At 45.2% G+C, this 11970-nt stretch overlaps 1 protein-coding gene across 1 annotated transcript in view; it reads left to right on the top strand.

The window, feature by feature from the left end:
* Window positions 1-495: 495 nt before the first annotated feature.
* Window positions 496-11970, top strand: part of rsf1a (remodeling and spacing factor 1a) — a gene marked incomplete at its 5' end in the record, with an annotated part of 31004 nt that continues 19529 nt past the window's right edge. Inside the window, 7 exons of the mRNA XM_080731955.1 lie at window positions 496-670; window positions 2865-2956; window positions 5859-5951; window positions 6286-6491; window positions 8699-8823; window positions 9600-9782; window positions 10127-11639. Of these exons, the coding sequence (XP_080588081.1) occupies window positions 496-670; window positions 2865-2956; window positions 5859-5951; window positions 6286-6491; window positions 8699-8823; window positions 9600-9782; window positions 10127-11639 (2387 nt within the window). The remainder of the gene's footprint in view (window positions 671-2864; window positions 2957-5858; window positions 5952-6285; window positions 6492-8698; window positions 8824-9599; window positions 9783-10126; window positions 11640-11970) is intronic.

The following is an 11970-nucleotide window of genomic DNA, read 5'->3' as shown; positions in this document are numbered from 1 at the left end:
CTACTCATCATTACTGGGTAAACTGGTAAAGTAATGATATTACAGTAATTACTAAGTTACTGCCCAACACTGCACGATTGATAGCTTGTAGGTGTGTGTGTGTGTGTGTGTGTGTGTGTGTGTGTGTGTGTGTGTGTGTGTGTGTGTGTGTGTGTGTGTGTGTGTGTGTGTGTGTGTTGCGCGCGCGCGCGCGCGTGCGTGCGTGTGTGTGCCAGCCAGGCAGCCAGCGTGAGACCCGTCCCGTCGCATCGAGCTCACTCACGAACGATGCTCCCCATGTTGTAGCGCGCTAAATTGTGGGCACTTTTCACAGCGTGAGAGTGTGTGTGTGACTGTGTGTGTGTGTGCGTGCGTGCGTGTATGTGTGCGTGCGTGCCCCTCTCTCTGGTCCTCCCAACTTCACATCATCCTCCAACAACCCTCTCTCTCTCTCCCAGTCCCTCCTCCTCCTCCTCCTCCTCCTCCTCCACCTCTCTCTACTCTCTCACTGGGAAAATGGCTGCTTCGGCGGCGGAGGCGGCGGTGAAGAAGAAGAGCGCAGCAGCGGGACCCGGGCTGTGCCCGAGCTTCGCGGTGGTGTGCTCCTTCATGGAGCGCTACGGCGCCCAGCTGGACCTGCCCGACATGACGTTCCCCCAGATGGAGAGGTATCTGCGGGAGACCAAGACAGGTGAGGACTGGTCTGGACGGGACTGGAGAGGCAGCATGAAGGCAAGGCAAAGGAGGGCTGCTGCTGGGGCTGGCTGTGGCTGTGAGGCAGGGTATGGAGATTGGAGAGAGAGGGGTAGTAGGATAGGAAGGAGAGGGCCGGCCTGGAGCCTGAGAGAGAGAGAGAGAGGGAGAGAGAGAGAGGGGGGGAGATGGGGAGAAGGAGAGAGAGGGGGGAGCAGAAAGAAAGCTGCGACACTTGAAACCTTAGCAAGGAGAGAAGGAAAGGGGGGCCTGTACTGTAGCCTACTGTACTACCAGCATCATCATCATCATCATCATCATCATTTACTGTGTGTGTTGTTGGGGGGGGGGGGGGGGGGGGGGGTTACAGGTAGAGAAGCACTACCTTGTTGGGGTCTTTCAGTGCCTGTGGATGTGGATCTGGGTGATGTGTATATAAAACATGATGACACACTTTAAGTATGGAAGCCATGATGCAGTATCCACACACACAACAAACACACACACACAACACACACACACACAGAGGAGTCAGGACTCAGGACACAGCTAGCTAGTATAGCCACTGCTCTAGCTTAGCTGTGCGCGCGTGCGTGCGCGTGTGTATGTGTGTGTGTAGTACAGTAGTAGTAGGCTGCTAGTGTATGTCATGTATGGAAGCCATAATGCAGTAACACCACACGCTCTCTCACTCTCACACACACACACACACACACACACACACACACACACACACACACACACACACACACACACACACACACACTGCTAAGCTAGCTACACAGATTGTTGTCAGGTGTAATTTTTCCACCGGTCTGGCCTTATGGAATCACAATTTGGGGGGGGGGGGGAGCACACAAACACACACACACACACACACACACACACACACACACACACACACACACACACACACACACTCACTCACTCACTCACTCACTCACACTTTTATATTTTGGGGCCCTTTAGGTAGCATATCTCGCGAGGTTTGTTCATTATTATGATATAATAAAAGCAGTGGATGTTTTTTTTTTTTTTTTTTTGTACATTAACGTTGGTGGGTGGCTGTCAACTCGGCGCATGCGCGTTGTGGGCTTGTGTTATTACTGTGTAAAATGTTAGCTTGTGTTGGCTAACTTACGTTAGCCTCGCGTTCTATCAAACCTTATTGCATCGTTATTAACGGAACGCAGTGTGCTTTTCATTTCGCACTGCCATAATGAGCCATTAAAGGGTCGTTTCTCGGCGTGTGACTGGTGTTTGGGGTTTAAAAGTGTCGTTTTGTGTCTTTAGCCTCGTTGTCATTAATGCTCTCTAGCTAGCAGAGTTTTACACCATAGTAAAGTACAGTAATATCGCGAGAGGGGGGTCTATTACCAAAAAGATAGTGAGCAGTGGTGGAAAAAGTACTCACTTTTTTTTTACTTGGTTGAGTAAAAGTATCAATACTGCAATGTAAAAATACTGTTACAGGCAAAAGTCTAGGTTAAAAATGTACTTGAGTAAAAGTACGAAAGTATTGGCATCAACATATAGCCTACATATAGCACCAAAAGTAAAAGTACAAAATATTTGAAAATAGCAGATCTACAAGCTCACAGCGCGTCACAATGTGAAGCGTTGTGGGCTTGTAGACTGGCTATTTTCAAAGTAACTAGTAACTAAAGGTTTCAAATAAGAGTAAAAGTACAATATTTGCATCTGAGATGTAGTGGAGTAGAAATAAAATTATTGAAAACTGGAAATAGTCCAGTAAAGTAAAAGTACCTCAAGTGTTTTTAATTTGGAGATCCCCTCAGTTCAGTATGCATATTAGGCCACGGACTGTGACCCCAATGAGAGTTATGGGGGTTGGAACCAAACAGAACCAAATGGGCCCGTAATGGTGCATTTGATTTTTGATTGGTTCCATTTATAGTTACCATTACAATAATTAAGCTTGGAAACCCCCCTAGTACCCCTTGGGCGGGGGCTGGACCCTTCCTTACCTTGAGTACCCACTAGTTGTTGTTTATGAAATTCACTGAAATGTGCTGGGGTCTCATGTGCGGATGGGGATGATGACGATGACAGGTGAGAAAGGGCATTTAAAATAGATTAATTCAGTATATAAAGTAAACTCCTCCTTTCTCCCACGAGTATTCCCAAATGTATGAAAGCAAACAAATGAAAATGTTGTGTCTCATCTGTAGTTCCAAAGCCCCTGGTGGAGCTTCACGTGAAGCTGCTCAGAAAGCTGGGGAAGTCTGTCACTCCTGACCGCTGGGAGAAGTACCTGGCCAAGGTGAGTTGACTGGACCTGTGTAAAGCAGGGGTTTTCTTTTTTTTTTTTTTTTTTGACTCAAGGCACCCCTGTAAATAACTTTTCATCCACAGCACCCCTGAGTTACACTGTTAATGTTTTAGAATCTTATATCATATCGTCGTTGTCAGGTGAAAACCTTGTATGTCCAAAACCGTTCGTTTTGTATGGGGCTTTTAAGCCGTGACATCATTTTGTAGGCAGAGGAGAATCTGCCCCCAGAGCATTTTCTGTCCCTCGCTATTTAAAAAAACAACGACTAAAAAATAACGACTAAAGTATAATTCTAACACTTTCCTTTCAACAACAAAGAGAAGAAAAATGTGTAAATAGTAAAAATAGTAAAAAGATTCACGGAAACTGGGGGCAGAAATTCTCCTCTGCCTACAAAATGATGTCATACTTAACAGCCCCATTCATCATTCTAAAAATGATCTAAACTAGTGAAAATAGCCGATCTACAAGCGAAAATAGCCGATCTACAAGCACACAACGCCTCGCACCGCGAGGCGTTGTGTGCTTGCAGATCGGCTATTTTCACTAGTTTTGTGCGACAGTCTTGTATGATGAAGCAAGGCTTTGCTTTACGAAAAAAACGTTCACATTTGAAACTTGGAGATACAAGGTTTTCGCCCGACAGTGACGATATTACGCTTGGTAAATATGCACATCTTTCCACCTGAGATACGGTATGTCACAGATAAATATCCGTTTCCATTAGAGCAGATTGAAAATAACTTTTATTCTTGACGTTTAACCATGTGAATCCCAACATCCCTATTCTGGGGGTAAGGTTCAAAATTAGCCGATCTACAAGCTCACAACGCGTCATGTTGTGACGTGTTGTGAGCTTGAAGATCTGCTGTTTTTGGTGAGGAGAGTTGAGGTAGATGGAAAAATAACTCATCAAGTACAGTGCAAATCAGGTCTGTTTTACTAAGCATAGAGGGTCTAATACTCTAAGTGGTTAAACTGAAGTGATATTGATGCACCCCTGGACTGCATGGCATAACGGCACCCTAGGTGCCACGGCATCCACTTTAGGGAACCCTGGTGTAAAGATTAGGGTTAGGATCCAGAACCAGATTCAACATTGAAGAACCTGGAATGGGTTCCATCACATTTTGGAATCGTTTCCGGAACCGGTTTATCACACAGTCAGAGCTGGTACCGTATGTGGACCTCACGTCTGCTATACACAGTTACAGTTCTTAAAGTCTTTATTTATTTCAAGGACGACCTTAACTCCTTTTGGAACATCCTAATGAGATCCGATTAGGATTTGAACCATTAAGAGGGAAATCGTTAAGGAACCGTAATCGTTAAATGACGATTTTTATAATGACACCATTCACTTTGAAACACAGAGACAGTTATCTGATCAATGTTGTGTTGTTTTCTAGTGGTCGCCTATGTTTTCAGAGTATGCCAATCCAAACTACAGTGTACACATACACATGAATCACTAACCAATTAGGATACCGGTAACAACTCTAGGTGTTATAATTGTTGTGAGTTACAGTAGCTGTTTGAGTTAGAATTATATAATATACTTTTAATTATTCGTATTATTTATAAAACACATCCAGTAATGTGCTGCTGCTGCTGCAGTATCACATGGTCATTCTGTTTTCAGTTTGAATTCAACACATTGTTATAAAAGTGCTTTATTCTACCTAATGTGGGCTGCACACTGATTTCTATATCACAGTGTGGTATGCACTCTCCAGAGCCACATGGCATTATTAGTCCAATAACTTAATCCTCTTGGATGTGTTCAAAATTTGTACTAGACTTTCTATTTATATAAATCAAACAAAATGCTTTTCTCTAAAGCCATACTGTAGCTGATAAGGAGACGACTAGGAAACCACAAGGCAATGGAAAAATTTCCAGAAGGACAGATGATGGTTTAATTGTATTTGGATGGTTTTCAGTCCATGATGAGAAGGTTGGCATCGTTCACTGCTTTCATACACTGAAGTCAGATGCACTACGTACTGTATTTGATACAGCTGTTGTGTCCAAGGCTCGTGATGTGCACTGCAATGTTAATTTGTTTAAACATGACATCATGTTACATTTCTCAAGTGTACACGTTTTGAAAGAAGATATCCAGAAACGCCCATCCCTAACACAACACTCTGTTCAAAATATTAAGATTTATTTGTGGCAAACCTTAGGAACCACTCATGACTAGGAATACATTCTGTCAAAGCCTCCATGCACGGGAGGCTTTGCTACCGTTTCAATGAAATACTAATGCAAGTGGTGAGCCCGCACACGCCTGTGTACTTTATGTCAGGGGTTCCCAAACCTTTTTGTCTCAGGGCACCCCATAAATATTGTTTTAATCCGAGGCACCCCTACATTATAATTTTCACTCCGAGCACCTTATATTTATAGCATATCGTCGTTGTCGGGTGGAAACCTTCTATGTCCAATACCGTTTGTTTTGTATCTATCATCTATAAAATATACTGAACTATGCGATGCGAGGTGTTGTGTGCTTGTAGATCGGCTGTTTTCACTAGTTTTGTGAGACAGTCTTGTATGATGAAGCAGGGCAAAATACGTACACATTTGAAACTTGGAGATAAAAGGTTTCTGCCCGACAGTGACGATATCTTAGTGATTATGTTGCGAGGAAAACGTTGAGATAATAGCCATTTTGGTTAGAACTGACTGAAAATAACTCTGTACTTCAATTTTTAAATGATACTAAATATTTTTTCAAGTGTCCAAATAAATTCCAAATATTTCCAAATATTATCAAATTATCTCATGGCACCCCTGGACTGCCGTCGCGGCACCCCAGGGTGCCCCGTCACCCACTTTGAAAACCCCTGCTGTATGTGACTTAATATAATCATTTTTCCTCCAGGTATGCCAGGATCTGAACAGCACCTGGGCATGGGAACTGGAACAAAAAGGCTACCAGGAAATGACCATGGAGTGCAAGTCGACTATCCTCAAAGTACGACTAGCACAAAATAACACAATATTCCTTTCATTGAAGTTATTACAAACTAATGTTGAAACAACTTAGTTCTTTTGGGTCCTGAACTACTGGCCAACTATCTGTTTAAAGTAAACCTTCAGGATTTAGATTTAGTATCGTTATCTATAGTGACTGCAGCCGTCGTGATCTTCTCTCTCCATTCCTCCACTACTTTCTCTCCCTTACCCCCAACCTCCTCTCCTCTCCCCTCCCCTGCCCTAACCATTCTCTCACTCCCTCCATACACCTCCTGGAACTTTCATCCTCCTTTTTCCATCTCTCTTCTCTTCCCCTCCTCTCTGGCGTGCAGTATCTCTGCGAGTGTCAGTTCGACGACAACCTGAAGTTCAAGACGGCAATCAACGAGGAGGACCCAGACAAGATGCGTCTGCAGCCGATCGGGAAGGACCAGCAGGGCCTGATGTACTGGCTGCAGCTGGACCAGGAGCAGAACATCAGGCTGTACACGGAGGAACAGGACGACCTGGACGGATCCACGTGGAGGTGTATCGTCAGGTATGTGCCTGTCCTGAGCGTTGTTTTGTTACGTTTAAGAATACGATGTAGGGGTGCCTGGGTGGCGCAGCGGTAAATTCCCTGCGCACCACCACAGAGGTCGTGGGTTCAAATCCACCGTGGTGCATCCATCTTTGTGTGAGCGTCTCTGCGAAGGGAAGCCGGGCGATAGGATGAATTGTCACTGCAAGTAATTCACCTGTCATTGTTTGGCGGGAGGAGTAGAATGAAGGCTCCATGTTCTCCCGGTGAGTTAGTAGGATACAATAGCAGTGACAACGCAGAAATAATAAAGTTCCATTCTATTCTAGTACAGTAACACTAAAGGTGTCTCGTTGTCAGATACTATTATCAACTAATGTATCCCTTTGTTCTAGTTTATAGTATAGACAAACCTATTCATTCATTCATTTAGTATTTTATTCATGTTAAGTAAGCAACTGTACTTTATTTACAGTTACAGGGTTGTAGTTCTCAATTTGTTTATATAGTATAAAAAATGAACATCCCATTCCCCTATATGCCATTCCCAGTGTTCCTCTTGTTCGACGTCCCCACGACTGGTGTAATGCTGCTGTGGCCCATGGTCGAGACACACAGTTCTAGTGTAGGCTAACCTCACGTCACCGGACTTTCCACCTCGGAGGAAAGCCTGGTTCTAAAACTAAGAATGTGGTTCCGGTGGTTGTTTCCAGCCGTCTGATGACAACAAACTACATGACGTAACGTTATTTCCATAATAATGCGAATCACTTAGTTTATTCTCACTAGTCACTCTACAAGTTATAATAAAACATGAACATACCAAGAGAAACCAAATGGTTACCGGTATACAAATTGTAAACATTTTGAAGGTGCACGGCAGCGGTGGTTCCGGTCAGTGGTTCCGACCGCCTGCACTCCGCCTGATGACTACAACATGACGTAAAGTTATTTCCTCTCCCAGCCAGATCAGAAACCCGAATGAAAGAATGAATGGTATTGATCCCAGGCTAAGTGTAGGCAGCTGGAAGGTTGGCTGCTGTGGCCCATGGTCGAGACACACAGGTTTAGTGCAGTGGTTCTCAACCTGTGGGTCGGGTCCCCAAATTATTTTGGAGGGTCCCCAGATGATGAACTTAATGTGAAACATTGTTTTCTCACTCACCAGTAAACAAACCACCATAAAGTTTAAGCGTATAGACTGAGCATACATGGGCAACTGGCGGCCCGGGGGCCACATGCGGCCCCCACCTTCACTTAATGCGGCCTGCAGGTTAATATCTGAATACTGATATATTATTGATTTCAGCTGTTCCAATTCCAAACATGACCTGCTTTAATTCTGTCTACATTAGTAGCTTAATGACTAGCATATTAGTATTAAAATGTATTTCTTTTAAGGCTGGGACTTTAACTGATTAATTGCGATTAATTAATTACAGAAAATTAACGCGATTAAAAAAATTAACGCATTTTAATCGCACTTAGTTTTAGCACCACAGAACCTTCAGTTTCGGGCATACCGATCATAGTGATGCACCAACGAAGAAGAGACAACAAACGCAAAGGGAGAAGTAGCCGATCAGAGCGCTTTGCTTGGCCCAGTGGATGCGAAATTTAGATTTAAAAAACTCAATCGTTGATTCACTCGTACAACAAAATGTGTTTTACTTGAAAAACAATGCTTCTCAGGTCAAATATCGATGTGCGATTAAAATGCGATTAATTGCGATTAATTAATCACAGAGCCTGTAATTAATTAGATTAAAATATTTAATCGCATCCCAGCCCTAATTTCTTTATGTCCATTGTATTTGTATTTAGGTTCATAAAGTTAACATGAGTATATAACTAAATGTGTTTGAAATTAAATCAAAATATTACATTTCAGGATTCCAATTAAAAAATAACAAAAAATAATTCAGGATTCCAATTCAAAAGAAGCAAAAATAGCCGATCTACAAGCTCAAAACGCATCGCAGCGCGATGCGTTTTGAGCTTGTAGATCTGCTATTTTTGCTTCTTTTGTATGAGATACTAGAATGATGAAGTAGGACGTAGCAATATGCAATGTGGCCCTCTTGAGTGAAGGTGGAAATATAGTGGCCCTCGCCATCATCAAAGTTGCCCACCCCTGGTATAGAGGGTATCTGCACATTTCTAAAGGCTGGAGGAAGGTCGGTAGAGAATCCGGCACTGACCCCAGACCATGTCTTCCTCCTCAGGACCCGTAATGACCTGGCGGAGGCTCTGGAGCTGCTGAAGGCCCAGGTGACCCCGAACCAGGACCCCAGTGCCTCCACTGGCGCCAGCCCCTCAGAGAGAGAGGGGCGGACGGATAAAGACACAGGTGAGACACAGGGAGGTTGATGCACGATTGTTGTTTTCTTCATATCCGCGATGAGCTGCAACTTGAAAAGTGTGTGTACACTGACCAACGGCGTCTAATACTAGCTGCATAGTTGCAACAAAAGAGAGAAAAGGCAGCTGGGCGTTAAAGGAGTAGTTCACCCCCAAAATGACTTTTTTTTCTATTGATTAGTCACGTCATGGAGACTAGAGTTCAATAATATTTTTAGTTTTTTGTCGCATTCCTAAGACAAAAATGTGATAACTATAAATTTACCCCCATTCGTTCCGGATGGGGACCCGTTTCGAAACGGGTCCCCATCCGGAAACAATGGGGATAAATTTACTCAAATCAAATTTTTGTCTTAGGAATGTGACAAAACCCAAAAAATATTATTGAACTCTACTCTCCATGGCATGAGTAATCAATAGAAAAAAAGTCATTTTGGGGGTGAACTACTCCTTTAAGTGGTTTAAAGTTAATAGCAAATAAATACATTGATGAATACAAAAATAAATGTATAGATAGACACCTTTTTCTTTTACTATTATTATTATTTACGTTTTGTTTTTTATCACAGTTTGTATTTATAATTGGATGGATAGGTGCAATGAAGAGACCGTTTCAACTTAAATCACAGACGGATGCAAGCATAGATCAGTTGGGAAATGTGCTTTGAATCATGGATGGATGCTTCACAACGAGCACAGAGGTGTTTAGAATCATTGTCTCTGAAGAACACCTTTACAGTATGCAAACTGTTGTTGTTTTTCTAGAGGAAACAGGAGCTCTGAAGAAGCCTGACGCAGATGATGAGAGCTCAGAGAACGAGGCCGCTAGCAGAGACAGGACCACGGTCACTTCTGACCAACAGTCTTCCGAGGCCACAGAGGAACACACGGACTGCAAGATGGCTGCCGATGTAAAGGAAGAGGAACCTCTGGAACCCCTGAGTAAAGGTAATGAAATGATATATGTTGTTGAAAGCCCTGTATCTCACAGTTAATCAGTGGTTCAACTCTGGTCCTGGGGCTCCAGACTGCTGCTAGTTTGCTATTTGTACCTATCATGTACTGCTTCTGGAGCCTAGATTGAGAACCAACAGTTCTCTGGCTTCTTAGGACTGAATATGTGAACCATTTCTCCACATAGGACTAGAACTGAATTGAAGAACAAGGGAATTAAAGTCGGATAACAAGTTAACACCTTTCTGTACTTCTTACTCCAAACAGGCCTCCTTATTGTCTGAAGCTCACAGACTTGAACTCTCCTTACATTTTCCTTTTTTGTGTGTGTCTTATAGTGATAAAACAGGAAGAGGTGGAGCCTGTAGAGAAGGAAAACATCTCAGCTGAAGTGAAAGAAGAGCAGAGCGAGCCCAAAACGGAGTGTAAACTCCAGGAGCCGCCGCCAGTCATCGACAACCGCGTGAGCACGATCACGGCAATTGTCAAATCAGAAACCAGACCAGACGCGGACGCCCCCAGCAATGCTGTGTCCGTTGTCAAGGCGCCCAGTTCGGTGGCGGCGAAACAGGGCACGAACAGGGAAGAGGAAGTCGCCCACGCCGTCGTCAGGAGTAACCAGCAGGCCAAGATACCGCTGAAGAAGAGAGACCTCAAGCTTGACGAGGGCTTCCAAGGGAACCGGCACCACGGGAGCAACCATCTCGCCAACAACAACAGTAGCAGTATCATTGTTTGTAATCCCCTGGTGATGCAAAGCAAGGAAGGCCAGGGGAGAGAGGAGAAACGTCCAAACTCACTAGCGCCCCCTCTCAGCCCGGCCGCCCAACAGCAGCAACGGCAGCAACCAGCGGAAACGTCCAGTCAGGAGCTGACCAACGGGAAGGCTCCTCTCGTCACATCCCTCCTGCTGCAGCACAAGGAAGGACAGAACGGCGTGGTAGGGGTCTCAGGTCAGGTCGGAGTCATAGGTCACGTGGGGGTCATCCGAAGCCCCCTGGAGCGGCAGCGCCCGCCCGCCTCGGAACCCCAGGAGCGAAACGGTCCAAGTGTGGAGCACAAGAACCTGCCGAGCGAGGAGGGGGAGCGCAACAGAGTGAAGAGACGGGAGGGAGGAGAGAAAGTGCCGGAAAAGGAGTTGTGCCGTCAGTCGGTGCTGGTGAGGAAGGGCCCTGTTGGAGGGGACAAGGCCCCTGCAGTGCCCGGAGCGATGCCCCCTAGTGTGCTGGTGGAGAACCAGACAGCCAGGCCCTCCTCACTGTCCTCAGACTCCAGCAAAGTCGCTGAGGTGGTGGAAAAACCTGACGAGAAACCCTCAAGTTGCGTTTCATCTGCGTCGCAGTCTACAGAGACAAAGGAGGACGTTGAAAGCCCCGCGGAGGCCCGCTTACAAAAGCCCGGGTCCGGAATCCGTGGCAAGGACGACGAAGACCAGAAAGAAAAGGGTAGAGAGGAATCCGAGGCAGAGGTAGAGAGAAAGGATGACGCAGAAGAGCGAAAGAGCCCCTTGGGAAAGACGGAGAGCGATTCAGAGACGGCTCTCGAAGCTCCCAAAGCACAGCAGCAGGAGACGGAGGAGTGCCAGGCGGAGGGGGACGAAGAAGCAGCCCAGGTTAGGGCGAAGGGCGCGGGGCAGGGTGCGGAGGACAGGCAGGGTCCACGGGAAAAGGCCTCCTCGGAAGTCCAGAAGGAAGGAATCCGACTGAAGATCAAGATTCCGCCGCACAGGAGGAGGAGCAAGCACAGAGGAAGAGAGGAGAAGGATGAGGAGAAGGAGAAGGAGGAGGAGGACAAAGAGGAGGAGACCCAAGAGGAGGGCAGGTCCCTGAGGAGATCTACAAGGATAAGCAGGTATGGGAGAGACTCTGTGCATTTTTTGTGTGGGTGTGCAATGCATGCCTTGATAGATTTTCTCATATTTCATATGGCATGCACCTTCGCTTTTGTGCAAAGTAAAAGTATGAATAGAACCCGTAACCATAGCACCGTTCTAACCAATGCTCTACTAAGCTATGTTCATAAAAGATACCCTTTCATGCTTCACATTAGTTTTTTGAATAGCACACCATTTGTGCCTAGCATTGGTTCGGAAACTTTGTTTCATGATATTTAAGTTGTCCTCATAGCCTTGCAAAGCTGGCCCTGAAAAGTCGCTTCTCCAATTGTTGTCTGGCAAGGCTCA

This window comes from Nannobrachium achirus, assembly GCF_963921795.1.
Source record: "Nannobrachium achirus genome assembly, chromosome: 8".
Taxonomy (NCBI): Eukaryota; Metazoa; Chordata; class Actinopteri; order Myctophiformes; family Myctophidae; genus Nannobrachium; species Nannobrachium achirus.
This window is presented reverse-complemented; position numbering and strand designations above follow the sequence as displayed.